At 38.0% G+C, this 17364-nt stretch overlaps 1 protein-coding gene across 1 annotated transcript in view; it reads right to left on the reverse strand.

The window, feature by feature from the left end:
- MYO16 (myosin XVI) overlaps positions 1-17364 on the reverse strand; it is a 418102-nt gene that overhangs the window by 350003 nt on the left and 50735 nt on the right. Inside the window, exons 4-5 of the mRNA XM_081084505.1 lie at positions 6249-6357; positions 887-1011 (exon numbers count right to left, since the gene is read on the reverse strand). Coding sequence (XP_080940631.1) covers positions 887-1011; positions 6249-6357 — 234 coding nt within the window. The remainder of the gene's footprint in view (positions 1-886; positions 1012-6248; positions 6358-17364) is intronic.

Genomic DNA, 17364 nt, shown 5'->3' on the forward strand with positions numbered 1-17364 from the left:
CCACTGTCCTCACATAGGCCCACAGTATGTGTGATCTGACCCTAGTTACTTCTCTTCACTCCTTTTCTCTGCTCAGCCAAACTTACCACCTTGTTGTGTATCAATCACACCACACCTGGTCCTGCCTCAGGGTCATTGCACTTACCAGTGTTCAGCTTGAAATCCCCTGTGTTCAACCTCACACCATACTTTTTCCATAGTAGAAAATCATTGGCTCCAACCCCTTCGGTACATCTCATGTTTCAGAGCTTCATACTCTTTTCTGCTGTCTTAGTTTACTTCTTTATTTTCTCTGAGCTTTAATGCATATATTTCCATCGTAATTAATTTTAACCCCTGCATGCCCACTCCAGGTAAATTTTATGGGTCAATAGGGCCAAATGTTCATATTTTGATCACTGAACTTATATTTATAGAAACATCAATCCAAATTTAATTGTTCTGTTTTTAACTTACTGCAGCTATGCCTTATATCAATAAAAAGCAATGTTTTCTTGAATTTAGAAATTTATTCACCAGACTAAGCCATCGTTTGTTTTGCTTAAAATTAAAATAAAAACATTATCCTGTAAGTTCCATCTCTGAAATCACAGTGACAAATAAATGCAAAAAAAATCTTCTAAATTTGTAGAGGAAACATGCATAAGAAGGAAGCTTGGAAGAAAATATATCAACATATATATAAACATCAGTTTTCTCTGGGTGGTGGCATAAGTGATTTGCATTTTCCTTTGAATATTTATGTGCTTTCTAAAATTTCTACAATGAATATATATTACTTTTGTAATCAAAAATATATTATTTAATCATAGTCATTTCTATGTCTTAAAAATAAACTTAAATTCTCCACTTAAGCAATATTTCTGAGTCAAGTATATTAACTTACCAGTGTTACTCCTTCATCATTTTTCTCGTTAACATTCCCTCCACATGATAAGAAGTGTTTGACATCGGTTAACATACTCATGGGTCTCTGAAGCTTCATCTGGCGCAGGGAGGTCAGATCCACCCCTAGGGGGAAAAGAGCCTTTCAAACAGAATGTAGAGTTGCTTCTCAGATGCTGGAGTGAAAATAGTTTCATCTTATATTCGTCCAACGTGTTCGTCTTTGAAGCCCCTCTTCACTTTGAATTCTCACTCAAAGTGCTATATGTAATTATTTCTCTTGCAAGCATTCTATTTCCAGCTAGAGGGTGGTGTTGAATAATTTCCCTCTTATTATATCCCAAATTCATGATACGATACCTTACATATGGCAGGTTCATAATGGATATTGGCTTTAGTATAAATCAACACACACTGCCGAAAGTATTTTAAAGTACCTAAATTAAATTACAAGAAAGTATAAAGATACAGTTTTCACTCTTTATGATTGTTCTGGCCAAAATAGTTGCTGCTAAAAGCAATCTATCTTGGAATAGATTTAAAAAATACATCTTTGGAAAAATGGAAAGAATTTGAATAAAGTCTGTAGTTTAATTAACAGTATGTACATGTGATACTGATTACTATCACTTGAATACATTTGATAATATAAGTAATGTTAGGTCTCAGAAGGTGCATCCCATGCAGTGAGGTCAGAGGCCTGTCTGCAAAACTGAAACTACATTAACACATCAAGTCAATCTGGACCCTACCTTTACTTTCATTAACTGTCCCTTAGCAGGTAACATTGTCTTTTTAACAATTCAACTTTTTACTTACTCCATTATCTATTATGTATTAGGGCTATTCTATGATGCTATTACAGATAATTTTACCATTATGCTGACTCTGAAATGATTCATTTCATGATTTTAGCACAATATTCTCCAGTAAGCTCCTACAAGTGAATCTAACACCAATTTTTGTCTCCATAATAAGTTTCCTAAGAGAGCCAAGACTTGTAGGAAGCAAAAGAGTTGAGCAGGCAAAGAAAGTTGGTTCTAGCAAAGATAAATAAACATGTTCAAGCCAAAAGGGCACTGTAACCCTCTACCCAACCCCTTTCCTCCACCCTGACTACAGGCACAATGTAGGACTGTCCTAGGCAAAAGGGATGCACTGTCACCCTGACTCTGGGTGATTCTGAAGAGGTTGGTTTAAGGGCAGCATTTTGAATGAACTTTAATAAGGAGAATAAATAGATAAGGTTATTTGTGGGCTGATTAATCTGAGAGTCCTCTGAAGAATAAACAGGAATGGCTAGAGGTGAGAAGACCAGTTTCCAAGACTGTTCCAAAATAGAAAGACTGCCCCGGCTGGTTTTTCTCAGTGGTTAGAGCATAGGCCCTCACACCAAATGTTCTCAAGTTCAATTCCTGGTCAAGGGCATGTACTTGGTTTTCAGGTTCGATCCCTGCCCCTGGTCAAGGTGTGCATGTGGGAGGCAACCAATCAATGCGTCTCTCCCACAACAATGTTTCTCTCTCTCACCCTCTCACCCTCCCTTCCACTCTCTCTAAAAACCAATGGGAAAAAAACATCCTCAGGTAAGGATTAACAAAAGTGATAATAAAATAAAAACAAAAAAAGAAAGTCCAGAGTTTTCACTAAGATACTAATAGCAAACTTAGTGAGAGATATGGGCATATCAAAGGTCAGATGTCCAGGAAACAGACTCTGTCAGATTTGGTGGCAATTGGATGTGAGGGATTTAGGAGATGAAAAGTGATGTTCAGATACTTGGGTCCCTGGCTGTTATGATAACATATAACACATAGAGAGTGCATGAAAGGGTAAGTTCCACGTAGACAAGTTATTTCAAATTTTCTGATATCCAAGTCAGGAGACTGAAAATTGAGCATACAAGCCTGCAGGTCTGGAAAGGTACCTAAGCTGTAGGAACATTCTTGGGAACAGGCAGGTGGGAACAACACAAGGAAGAGGGCAAGATAAGCCAGGGTAGTTTGGGAAGATAAAAGAAGACAAACTGAAAGACAGAGCCTGGGAACGACCCACATTTTGGTGTCTGGATGTACAAGTGGCACATCTGCAGAAAACTAAGCAAAAGCTGGAATAGAAGGGGAGGCTATGGAAAGGTCATTGCAGGTGAGAGAGGTTTCGTAACAGTGTGATCAAGGCCATCAGCTGCCACAGAGAGACGAGGCACTAGAGAACAGAAAAGTGACCACTGGATGGAGAACCAAAGAGGGCGACACATGGTGGCGTGGACCTTCCCAGTGGATTGGTAGGGAGTGTGGGCTGAGTAGAGATTAGGAACTCGGGAGAATAAAGGTGGGCTACTTTTTAAAATGATCGATTTGGAATGAAGGAGAAAGGGCACAGTGCAATGATATGTGTTGAGCAAAGTTGTTTTTATTTCTTTTTCCGGGACTTGAATGTATATCTATGTATACATATACACTGAGATATATGTACTCCCTCCCCTCATGGGGAGCATCTATCTGTCCTGGACCACCTTGAGCTCTTCCCGCACTGCTTTCTCTCTATGCTGGCTCATTTTATAATTGATTGATTTCCTTGAACACCAGCTGGTCTGCTTTGCACTGGAGATCTAATATGCATCACCTGCTCAATCAGCCCTCCGTGGCTGCCTCACTTTCCAGTCCAGACAGCTCAGGCGGTGAGCAGAGGTTAATTGCTGTGCCCAGGTATAGTGTATGTCAGTGGTGACAGTGCAATTAGAACTTGTGACCAGTGATTTTCCATGTAATCAACTTGCTCACAACCTGGACTGCCTCCTGCCACATGTGACCTGGTGTGACAGCACAATAAGTACTCTGGTTTGAAACTGTATGACGCGGGTTGAAAATTCAAGGATTGCAGGTGCCTGGTTATAAGAATGCAGTGCTGAAAGACTGGGTGCTAAATAACAATAAAAATCTCATCTCATAATATTAGAAATTTCTAGGGACATCGGCCCACGCTGTCACAGCAGATAATTCTAAAGGGGCACCAACAAGGGGAGAATACATCAAATTAGCTGGTATTTACAGGAAGTGTGGCAGCCGAAATGATAAGTAGGAGGGACACTGTCAGAAATGGAAACAGATTGTGAATGAGATGAGAGGGGGGCAGATGGATGGGAAGGCAGAGGCCAGTGCCACGGTGGTGACAAATGGAAAACAGAGTTTAAAATGTAAGAGATATTACACTGAATTTGTTCCAGCAAACATGTATTTTACAAACTAACTGTGACAGCCATCACCGTGACAGATTTTCTCCAGACCATTCAGAGTCAGGACCTTCCTTTCATTTTTTCTTTTTCTTAATCACTCTTTAAAGTAACCTCTCAAAGGAATACACTTCTTTTTATTTCTACAGAATAGATAATACTGCTTTTGAAAATACTAAAACTCTTGCCGAAACCAGTTTGGCTCAGTGGATAGAGCGTCGGCCTGCGGACTGAAAGGTCCCAGGTTCGATTCCAGTCAAGGGCATGTATCTGGGTTGCGGGCACATCCCTGGTGGGGGATGTGCAGGAGGCGGCTGATCGATGTTTCTCTCTCATCAATGTTTCTGACTCTCTATCTCTCTCCCTTCCTCTCTGTAAAAAATCAATAAAAATATATTAAAAAAAAAGAAAAGAAAATACTAAAACTCTTTATGAGACAAAAACCTTTAATGAGTTGAAGAGATTTATAAGTAACTAGAGGCCCGGTGCACAAAATTCGAGCAAAGGGCTCGGCCCTCGCAGCAGCAGCTGCTGCCTTGGCCCTCGGAGCCCCGGCTGCCTCAGCCCTTGCAGCACCGGCTTTGTCTGGAAGGTTGTCCAGAGGGTTGTCAGGAAGGTTGTTTGGCTGTTTGGTCTAATTAGCATATTAGCTCTTTATTATATTGGATGTTAATTCTTTTGTAAATAAAGATAGTTAACTTTAGTTTCCAGAGAAAAACATTTATCATGATGGCTGTTAAAAATTAAGAACAGTAAGAAGAGCAGGAAAACATAACTTAGAACTGGCACAGCTAAATAAAAGACAGTCAGGTTCAAGTCAGTTCAGAATCATGTGACCACAGGTTAAACTTTGCAGCTGTGCAAATAATAAAGCTTCCCAACATGGAATGCCCATAACTTTCAGCTCATTCCATTTAGAAGTAATTAGTCTCAAAGTCATAGTTAACAAGATGGGAAGAACGCAGGGTTTTCCTCAGGTAGGAGCAGGTAGGTACAAGGACTGAGGGAGACATAATGTGAGGGACTGACTATACCACAGCGCCTTCACCCATGCTGCTCTGCCACCCAGGCCATGACTCAGTGACCTTCAGTAGCACAGCTAGGCTCACATTCACTGGAATGAAAATAGTGGCTTTTACCTTGCTCTCAGAATTAATGAGACTGTTTTTAAGAACTCATAGCTGCTGAGTCCTAATTATTATTATTATCCTAAACCATCCTCACAATAAACCCTCTGATACAAGCGATCTGGAGGAGGCAAAGAGCACAGGAAACAAAGAGGCAGGTGTGCGGGCTTTTCTTAGAGGTGAGAATAGAGTCACAAGCACAATGAGGCTCTTAAAATTTTTAAACCTTTTCTTTGACAAAACACCATATTGGAAGGGATTATAATTTAATTGTTTTTATTTCCTAAACATCATAAAGGAGAAAAATAAAAGAGGGGACATACTTCTTTATTTTAATACCATATCAAGCTAAAGATTTCAAACACCTCTCACTTTGCCAATGTTGAACTTACTCACGAAATTATACCCTGGGTCTGTGAAATTAACTGTTCTTTGCCATTGAATACATCTGGGCCCTCAGCTGCATCTTTGCAGGCCAGCACCATGATCATGGGCATTCTTCTGACAATGTTTCTGTTGCCAAGTGTCACCAAGAGTGGATGCTGAGATGCCCGTGCAAACTGCCCTTGACTTATGCCCTGACGTACCCACAGTAATAATTCTTAAGAGGACCATGGCTCCTAAGAGAATACACTTCACATGACCTTACTCTCATTAACTCAAAATTCAGTTGTGCTGATTCACTTCCCTTCTCCTCCCAGTGGAGAATAGATTATAATTGCAAGCCCAGTCCCTCTAATTATGGATTTTAAATGCTTGTTAAAATGTTCCTTCATTGTTGGCCTCTAGAATGTTGCTGGCTTGCAAAACTGCATTGACTAAACCAACAATGTATTGCAGTAGGAAAGTGAATTGCAATGTAGAAACATAATTCATTTTATGCAATCTAGGGAAATCGTATCAATAGAAAATCATGTAGGAAGACCCCAAAAATAAGTACACTTATAATGCCACCAACCTATCTCTTTGTCTATCTCTCTACAGTTTTTCAAAGTTCAGCCTACCCTTTTCATCCAGATAGGTCAATAGAACAGAGCTTGATTCTGTCCCTTCTACAGCATAATCCAATGGTATGTTTCCATTAACATCCTGGAGAAGGACATTGGCTCCAGCCTATAAGTGAAAAAAACAAATATAACGTATGTATACTGTTAACATAGATAGGTCAATCCTTTCATTTCTATCTTAGTCGGAAAACAGGTACACAATAGTTTACATCAGATACAATCCTATAGAATACTGGAATTATTTTAATGACAAACACATTAAATATTTTTGAGAAATCTGACAGTCTAAAAATGTTCAACTGACCATTGAAAGACCTGAGTCCCAACTACTTTTCCCCATCCCTCTTGCTAAACTCAAATCCATGGCTACTGAACCACTCAGCCCAGTGTGCTAGCTACCCCTATACAGCCTGTCTTATTTCTCAAAACCCTATGGATGCTGAGTCCAAATGAAAACTCTTGTATGAACTTTGATCTTCCCCAAACTATTTTATAAAATCTTCATGCTCCTTGCTCTCCACAGAAACTCATCTCAGAGCTGTTCTCACACCATGATGTTTTCATAAGGCATTCGTTTTTCCAGAAGCTTTTCTAAGAAAAAGCATAATCTGTAGGCACTAATAAATGGAATATACTATATATGGTTCTTACAAATCCTTTAGCTGCAAAGGGCCCTCCATCAAACATCTCTGAGCACACCTGCTCCACCCTTTGCTATCTCAGCTTAAATACAATGATCAATGTGCTTTTTATCTAAAAAGCCTGGTCACATAAATTGTCACCATTGCTTTACATTGTTTAATGAGCTCCATACAATGGATTAGGCATGGTTTACATATTTTCTCCAAGGGCAAGACATGAACACGTTCCCAGTGTCCAAGATTTCCCATACACCTACCCATAACATGTCGTTAAGCTGAGCCAAACAAATGCCAAGTGTCCCCTTGATGTTTTTTAGTGAATAGGCATCTGTATTGCAATATAAACATAGTTCTATCGTTCATATAATATCCAAATTCATAACTTTACATAAAATGTTGTCACATTCATAATTTAATATATTAAAATGTGGAGGATTGCCTTTTGTGTGTGTGTGTGTGTGTGTGCACGCACATATATGTGTATGTATAAATATCCTACACCTTAGGTTTTCCAAAAGACTGCTCTAAATATATTATAAGCAAACAAAAAGTAGGCAAAAGTTGTATAATGTCCCATATCTTAATACTTTCCCATCAGATAAGCTAAGCTGCTTACCTCACCATTTAGAGTTTATTACATTACACATTCTATACCCATAGAAAGATACCCCTTTAGGTGAACAAATCAAGTTACTTATTTCAGATTTTCATTTACATAAGGAAAGCTGGCAATTTTAAGATCCCAAAGACTTCAGGTTATTTTCTTAGTGCATTTGATTTCATTTTTTTTATTTAGAGTTTGAAAAGTAATTATTTGAGGCACTGTTCTGAAGTAGACTTTGCTAATAATTTCACTCCTTTAGTCTCCAACCATGAGAATAAGATTTTACATATGTACCCAAGTATCAATTATTAAAGAATCAATTAAGGCACAAACCATTATGGTGTTGTTACCAATTTCAATACTAGTAGGTGGGAGATAATCAAGTAATTCTTTTTCCCAATGCATACACATTTCAGATAGACTCTTATCTATGCCAAAAATCTGGGCACAAAGCAACGGTGACTCTAATTAAGAGCCATTGATTATCAATCACAACAAAAATGACCAGGAGAGCTACATGAGAGAGGTAGGACACTTGCAGGAACATGTCTATTCTCTCAGAAGTAAGGGGGCTCTTTCAGAGAAAGTCTGAAAGTGAAACCTGGTTCTGAATATTTTTTCTGGACTCATTCATTGAAATTTCACCCCATTAATCACTCATTGGGCTGGGCTGCTAAATTACCAGGTATAATTCCTTGCACAGAAGTCAGACTTTTCTAATCCCAGATCACGTCTTATTCCTCTTTATATTCCCAACACTTATTACACTGCCTGACACATACTAGGTACTAACAAAGATTTATTGAAATAAATGGAAAATAAGGAGCGAAACACTGGCTTAAACTAATTATTAAAAATTGAAGCAAAGAATTATAATTTTCATAATAGTTTTTAAACTAAGTTTCCTGACTTTTCCTTTCAAGGGTGTAGAGATAATATTACAAAGTCACTATATGCATATGTATGTTTCCTGCCTTCAGTCTTTCCATAGGGATGATGAAGGGAAGCAGAGATTGCCACCCCAAAGTTTGCCTCTGGGTATATTGTTTTTAAGATGGGTTATAAAGGAACAAAGGACTCAGGAAAAACCTTTCACATCCCCTGCGACTGATGAAACAAATGTAGATAGAGGACCTGCTCCAGGAAGGAAGACAGCCTCACAAATAACTAGTTTCACATAAACTCGTGTGTGACAGGCAGAAAGGAAGCTAACAAAACCCATTTTTCCAAGTTCTCTCTGCATCTCATTGATAAAGATGGCCCAGCAAACATTTATTTATCAAACATTTGTCTTCTGTCTCCCTATGAATTGCCTTCCTGCCCTTTGAAGTCCCAAATCACAACCACCCTTTTCCTTGGCTTTAGAATGGCATATAAACCTCAGCTGCCCAGTACTTCTTTGGATCTATGTTCTTATGGCACTACCGAATGTGCATTCATATAATAAACTTTGGATATTTTCTCCTTTGAATATGTCTGTGTTAATTTGATTATTAGCCCAGCCAGAAGAACTTAGAAAGTGAAGGAAAGTTTTTTTTTTTTAGCTCCACAATAACATTTATGAAAATTAGTCTTCCTCCCTCCCTCCCTTCCTTTCTTCCTCCCTCCCTCTGTTCTTTCTTGTTTGCTTTGTGGGCTAGAGTGCCTAACAGGCCCTGGTCCTGGTGCTCTGCTCCCACCTCTCAGGCCATCTGGTATTGGTAGATGTCCATAGACAGGCTGGCCATGTGCAATAACAACACAGATCCTAAAGGATCCCTGGAGAAGCTGTATTTCTTGAATTAGAATTCTGAAATTGTATATCTATTTTTTAAAAACACCATTGATAAGATCCATAACTGATTATTATTCTTAGACTGACTAACTTAGAAGGTAATGTGCAATTATAGTTGTTAATGGATCCCATTGGAAATAAGACGCTGATGATTTTCAAATCAGGATGTTTCCTAGAAATGTCAGACTTCTCTTAATATCATCAGGATGGTCTCATTTCTAGCATACAGAGAGGGAAATGCTCCAGGGGGTGGGAATTAGTAGCATTTATAAGGTATTGTGTTAGTACTTAAAAGAAAAAAAACACACTTTGAACCAATCAGGAACATAAAATGGATTTTCTCAACTTTGTAAAGCAAGAGCTAAGAAATAATTCAAATCAATAAAAAGATCACTCTTGACAATGTCCATTTTTAGTTTAGAATTTGAAACATGTCCTAAAATAGTATTTTTCTCTCCCAAGACAAGGCATTCTTAAATATCTTTTTTAAAATGTTCTTTCTAACATTTAAAATTTCACTCCATACATAAGTGTCCACTATATGATTTTTTCAGCTATAATTATAAAAGCCTGAGAAAAGTGCTCCAGAATAGGTGTGCATGTTAATTATATTGTCTCCTTGGATACACGGCTCATAATGAGGATGCCCACAGTAAACAGTAACTTTAATTTCCTCATGTGCTGGTTTGCACATTTGATTGTGTACACAGTTGTCTTATTTCAGGGTATGAGAAACAGAGCAAGTTGAGGATTTTAGACTAGCTTTTCAAATATAGGACAAAGAATATTCAAACCTGCAGTTATTTTATGAAACAATAACTTTAGCAATCACTATACAAAATTACTAAATCTTAAGTAACATTTTAAAATTACCGAATGCTATCCTTTATAAAAACATATGATTAGGAATTGGGTGTGTAAAAAAAGGACATTGAGAGAATAAATGGAAGACATACATACATTTTTATGATTCAAGAAAACTCATTTAAAGTTGATGTCTAAGACCTAAGGGGTGTGTGTGTGTGTGTGTGTGTGTGTGTGTGTGTGTGTGTGAAATACCTTCTTGGTTTTACTTTCCTATACTTAATCACCAGAGGTCAAATTCCTTACACTGACAGAAGTGATTATCCTTTGTCTAAATAAAACAAGAAATTCCAAATTAAGTTAAAGTAGCGTTAGTAAGAAGAGCTCAACAACAAAAAATATTATCTTTGTACAATACAGACGCTGAGGCAAGTTATTCAATGTGGCTTCAGGAAAATCAATCAATTACACAGTGATTGGTTTTCATCAGGAAAATGAAAGTAATCAATGTTATATATGCAAAATCAACAGAAACTTCTCAAATGTTTTCTGTAACTGGGGACTAGTTCCTATTGGGAGCCCTAATCACATTTCCTCTTTAATTATTCAAACTGGGAGGCTGCCTGACTTCCAATTCGTCCTAGTCCTACTATGTCCTAAGTACTGAAAATGGAATTCAAATATCTAATTCCTCCCAAATATGAATCTTATTACTGCCTATCAGGTGACATAAAAACAAATAAATATTCTTTTACTTTATGTAACAATTTAGTGTCAGTGAATATACTTATCAATTGTTTCATTTAGTAATAAATCTCTAACACACTAATAATTAAATTTTCATGAAAGGTACCTAATGGCATTTTAATAAGCAAATACCACTTTTCATATGCTAATACTTTTTGATAACTTTTCAATTTTGATGCAATTTCAGGTTCAAAAAATGTTACTTATATTTTATTGTTACACTATTACAGCTGTCCCTACCCCACCCCCTTGCCCACCTCCACCCAGCCTCAACCCCATCCCTCTGGCCATCACCACACTGTTGACTCTGTCTACGAGTTATGCATACATGTTCTTTGGCTTCATTCCACTGATGCAAGCATCCACTATATAATTTTTTAGACAAAGAGGAAAGATGGGCAAATTGGAGTGATGCTGCCACAAACCAAGAAATGCTTGGGCCTCCAGGAAATGGAAGAGACCAAGAAGGGCCCTCCGTAGAGGTTTCAGAGGGATCGTGGTCCTGCTGGCACCTTGATTTCGGATTCTGAACTCCAGAATTGTGAGACAACAAATTTCTGTTGTTTTAAGCCATTCCTTTTGTAGTACTTTATTATAGCAACCCTAGGAAATTAATATTCTTAATACTCTATCTTTTATCCAAATTTACTAATTATTTATACGTTTCCCCCTCTATCCCCTTTCCTCTCCCTCTCTTCCTGTATTTCTTCTGAATCACTTAAAAGTGAGTCAAAGATACCCTGTCCCTGTACCCCTAAATATTTAACTATTTATTACAAGGATATTCTCTGGCACAAAAGTTATGAAAATCAGAAAATTTTAATGTTAATAAGTTCTGTTATCTAAATCATAGTCCATACACAAATGTCATTAATATTTCTAATTATATCCTGGATAGCTCTTTTTCCCTGACTCAGGGGACTTTCCAAGGTCACCCAGTGCATTTAGTTGTCCTATTTCTTTAGTGTCCTACAATTTAGAACAGTTCCTTTGCCTTTTTTTAAAGATCTTCTATGATATGTCCTTACAATAAGATTTTTGGCAGGAAAAACACAGAGGGGATGGCATGTTTTTCCCATTGTGTCATATCAGAAGATGCATGCTGTTCCTTGGTCCCATAACTTTCATCGCCTGGTTAAGGTGAACTTTTTTGTTTTGCAATGTAAATTTGCAGGAAAGAATCCATGAGTTCATGCTGATATTAATAAACAAATGAATGCCTGAATCTAGGGGAGAAGAAAAAGCTTTTCCTTACAATATAATAACAGCTAATAAATATGGGAAAATGATAAAGTTAGAATTTAGCATTCAATATAGTAATAACTGATTCAGATGAGAGTTATCAAGGGATATTAACACTAAAGCAAATGTCTGATGAGAAATAAAACATCTACATAGTCTTCAAATATGTTGCCTCAAATACACATTTATGGCTATTTGTATTCCTTTTCTACATTATCTGGGTCAAGAACTTTGTCTATTTAAAAACCAGGGTTGTGCTTTAGCTGGTTTGGCTCAATGGATAGAGCATCAGCCTGCGAACCGCAAGGCCGACTCTGGTCAAGGGCATATACCTACGTCACAGGCTCCTCCCCAGCCCGGGGCCTGGTCAGGGCCCTTGCAGGAGCAGCCAATCGATGTGTTTCTCTCACATGGATATTTCTCTCTGTCTTTCTCTCTTTCACTCTCTCTAAAAGTCAATAGCAAAATATCCTCAGTGAGAATTAAAAAAGTAACAATAATAAATAAATAAAAATATAAATCAGGATTGTGTTTTTTGTTAATATTAAAACCTACTTATAGCTTCTTAGCATAAACTCTTTAGAGCTCAGCACAAAACTTCTAAGAACTAATCTATTTGAAATGCTATGTTCAAATATGATAAGTCATAAATGGATAATACAACTTAATTTGATTTTCATTATGTTTCGCTCAAACAGATATATCCAATACATTACATAAATTATTTATTTATATTTGTTTGAGAAACTATATTGGAAAACATTTTATATTACACCCATATCCTATAAAGCTTGGAGGTACATTAGCATATTAATGTCTCTTCAAAGCCCTACACTAAATACCAGTGAAAATTGTCCCCAAATTTTTCAAATTCATTTGGCCAAAAATACCCTATATTGGGGATATGTAATAATAGTCATTGCTGAACTATTCATGAAGTCTCATATTAAATAGTAAAAGCTGCTATCCTACAAAAAAATGCACATTCAAAAAAAGGAAAGAGCTTTAGATAAGAAGAGAGCAAAATAGGGCTTCTTCTATGAAAGTCCACAAAAATTTAATTATGTATTTTCCACTATTTTACATTCATTAAGGTAGTGATTTTGGTGAAACTATTGGAAACTGGAAAATAGAATATTAGAACTTAGAGAGCTGCAAAATAGAAATACAAAAAGACAAGGGAGTGTTTGAGTTAGACTTAGAGGCAATAGGAAGCAGAGGAGAAAGAGGAAGGAACTTCCCTTGGCATACTGACAAGAAATGAGGCTTCAGGTGAGAAAAGCCTGGCTCTGTGTGCAGGGTTACTGTTCACTGGCTTTGGGTCCAAGGTCAAATCACCTAATTCTGGCCTTCAAACCACTTAATTCTGGCCTTCAGTTTGCAAAGTGGGACCAACTGTTAGTATTTAAGTATCTTACAAATATCTTCAGCATAAGCCTATTCAGCACCCAGCCCAGTGCTTGACATACAGTAGGCACTCAATAACTTGTATCTATACTAACAAAAGTAGCAGGAAGAGAAAGAGTGCCATATGAAATGAATCATTTGCAAACACAACCATAAACTATGTAGTATATTAAATCACCCACCCTTCTCTGCCAGCACAATTTTTAGCTAAGTTTAGGAATTCAAATCCTTAAAAGAATGATACAAAATGAAATAGTTAGTTGGAAGAGAGAAGGGAAATTCAGGTCTGAGCTCCTTGAAATATTAAAGATGGTAGATGAAATTTGTTGACTCCCCTTCACTCTTACCATCCAATAGGTTTGACAAAACCAACAACGAGAAAATAAAATAATTTTAGTCAGAGGCAAACAATACTTATAAAATGTCATTCCCAGAATACACAGGCCAACATTAACATTTTTCCATGCAATCTTTGTAGCAGACCAGAAAAAAATAACAGAATGCCTTCTATGATTACTGGTATTGAAAAAAAATGCAACATGCCCTGAGATGTATAAGGGAACACTTTATAAATCTGCATCTTAAAATCAAACCAAATGTGCCCCACTGGTATGGCTCAGCTCAGTTGGTTGAGCATTATCCCATGCACCAAGAGGTCACAGGTTCATATCCCTATGGGGACACCTGCCCAGATTGTGGGATCCATCCCCAGTAGGGGGCGCCAGAAGGCAGCAGATTGATGTTTCTATCTCTCCTCTCTCTAAAATCAATAAAAACATATTTTAAAAAAAAACAAATGTAACAAAATACATTTATAAAATATTAAGTGGAAACTTACAGGTACCTCTAAAAGAGATCTCAAAAAAAATATGTCCAATTCATTTATTTCCAAGTAATTACTACAGTGGGGCCTTGACTTACGAGTTTAATTCGTTCCATGATGGAGCTCGTTAACTCAAACTACTCATATGTCAAATCAAGAAGTGAACAAGTGAGACATGTGATGCTGGGCTGATGTTGTGGCGTTCACTGTGACGTTCGCTGCGCCAACTAGCGGTGGGGTATCTGAAGCTGGCTCATAATCCGAAATTTAGCTCGCAACTCAAAGCAAAAAATCGGCAGAGAGACGGCTCGTATCTCGAAAAACTCGTTAATCGTGACACTCGTAAGTCAAGGCCCCACTGTTTTTAAAAGTCTGTCTTCCAACCACTGACTTAAGCATTGTGGAGCTTTCCCTATTGCTCACACCCAATTATATGAGAATACAAAAAAATTTTCTCACAATCCTGACCTTGTCTTCAAGGACAAATTCCAAAGAACTGCTAAATCTTCAAACAAATCAGAAGACAGCAAACTGTTTTTATAAAAAGACAAGCAAATCAATGAGTCCCCCTCACCCCCAATGAAATGAAATCACTGTAGAAAAAAAGATAGTAGATACTGACTCAAAAGGGCAACCAAATGCAGTCAGAAGTAACAGAAGCACGTGATCTAGTATAGTACCTACTGTCTCTATCCTGCATCATTTTATATTTATTTTTATTATTGAATTGGGCAATTAGCAGGAAAGTTATTTTATAAAAACTAGAGGCCCGGTGTGGCGGGGGCGGGAGGGGGGTGTCCCTCAGCCCAGCCTTCACACTCTCCAATATGGGACTCCTCGGGGGATGTCCGACTGCCAGTTGCAGGGATTGGGCCTAAACTGGCAGACAGACATCCCTCTCGCAATCCAGGACCACTGGCTCCTAACCACTTGCCTGCTTGCCTGCTTGATCACCACTAACTGCTTCTGCCTGCCTGCTGGCCTGATTGCCCCTAACCGCCTCCCGGCCAGCTTGATTGCCCCTACCTTGCCCCTCTGCCAACCTGATTGCCCCTACCTTGCCCCCTGCCAGCCTGATCGCCCCTAACTGCCTCTGCCTCGGCTCCCAGCATAAGCTGCAGTTTGGCCTCCCTCTGCCAGAGGTGACCTGGCCAATCAGGGGAAGGTGCCGCCCCCATCATCCCGCTGCTGCTGCCACTGGCGGCCACCATGGCTGCCTGAGCCTCAGGCCGGCCCTGGGCAGCGGCAGCCACCATCTGCGGCTTGCCTGAGCCTTGGGCAGCCACTGCAGCTTTGTCCGGAAGGACGTCTGGATGGTTGTCCGGTAGATGTCTGCCCTAATTAGCATATTGCCCTTTTATTAGTATAGATTATTCAAAGAGTAACCCTTCTCGTTCTGAAATATTTATGCCATGAAGGGAACTGGTGAACAAACTCAAATCTTTCTAACCCTAGCCATTGAATCATGACCTTTTTCTCCAAACTCAGTTGAGACATCACAGTCAGGGAGAGAAGCTGTCAGGTAGGATGTGCACCAGCAGAAATCTGAAACAAAGAACTACCCCTGAAAACCACTGGGGAATGGGCTGAGAAGGAAGGATCCAAAGCCCTGCATAGGCTGTCCTTATTGTCCTTCAGTCTGACCAACCGAAGGACAGCTGAGCTTCTGCCTGCCCACAATCATGAAAACTGACCTGGAGGGGAAGCTTCATAGGCCTCTGGTCTTAAGCAGGGACTGCCCCACAGCTCTCCACTGCTTAAGCAGAGAATGAAAACTAGAAGCTTGTAGCTTTCTTTCGGGTTCTAGATTTGGGGCAGATAACAGGAGACCATATACTTAGAGAATCCACTTATTCATTAAGGAACTATGTATCAAGCCCTCATTATGATTAAAGTATAGTTTGAGATTTTAATGATTGCAAATGTTCAGAGCAATGAACAATTTTAAACTAACTGTACTACAAAATTTACAGTATAACTGTTATAACAGTCGCAATTATATTGGGAAACATATTCACTGCTCCATCTGTAAACATCCTGAAGTAATTGCTACTTTGGAGCACGTAAGTATTTATGTGTAGCCTTGCTAATGTGATAAATGACAAACCATGTCAAGTAAACAAAATATGTGAGAAAGAAAGCATAATTGTAGAATTCTAAGTGGTTAGGGTATGAATAGCATTTACAGAAATACTAAAGAAATCTCTAAATATTGGCATGACAAATGTCTGACATGATGATAAGGGGAGGATGGGCACATGTATGTATCTAATGGGGTTGAGAGTATGTGTTTTACATTATAACCTTTCACTTACCTTATTTTATTGACTATTTGAGAATCTCACATATATACATTTTTTATTTTGCATTCCACATTATGAAGTTTTAAAAGTATTTTCTAATTTGTGCCATATTCAAACACCAGTGCTCAATAACTCTAATAATTTTCTAGTTTTAAAAAATAATCTCACCATAATTTTCAGTTTCCAAGATTTTTAAAAGCTTTTCGGTTATTCAAGAATAAATGATAAAGACTGAAAAGTGATTCACTCAAAGTATGTCAAACTTTATTCCCTGAAAACCTTGACATATTTATTTTAATAAGTTCATATATATATGAATATATATACATATATATGTATATATATATATATATATATATATATATATATATATATCTTTCTAGCATGTAGTATCAATATATCTATGCCCTGAATACATGCTTTTAAAATATCTTCAGAATCCACTCCATGGCTAGCCTGCTGACAGAGGAACAATAGACATCTCTTTGCTGTTTTGCACAATGTGATTTCATAGGGAATGCTCTCTGAATAACTTTGAAGATCTCACTTCTTTTCTGATTACTGGATTAAAGATTTTCATATATCTGCAGCATGCCAGATCTGAAATTTCACATTTAATTTTTCAATGTGCCCACAGTTACTACGTTACTCTGCTCTGTTAGCAGTTCTAACGCTGTGATGAATCTGCACATTTGAACAGTTCATTGCACTTGAGCCACAAGAAACTTTTTGGGTGGGGGCAAAAGAAAAATAATTTGAGTAAAATAT

Source organism: Myotis nattereri (assembly GCF_964212035.1).
Source record: "Myotis nattereri genome assembly, chromosome: 2".
NCBI classification, from domain to species: Eukaryota; Metazoa; Chordata; class Mammalia; order Chiroptera; family Vespertilionidae; genus Myotis; species Myotis nattereri.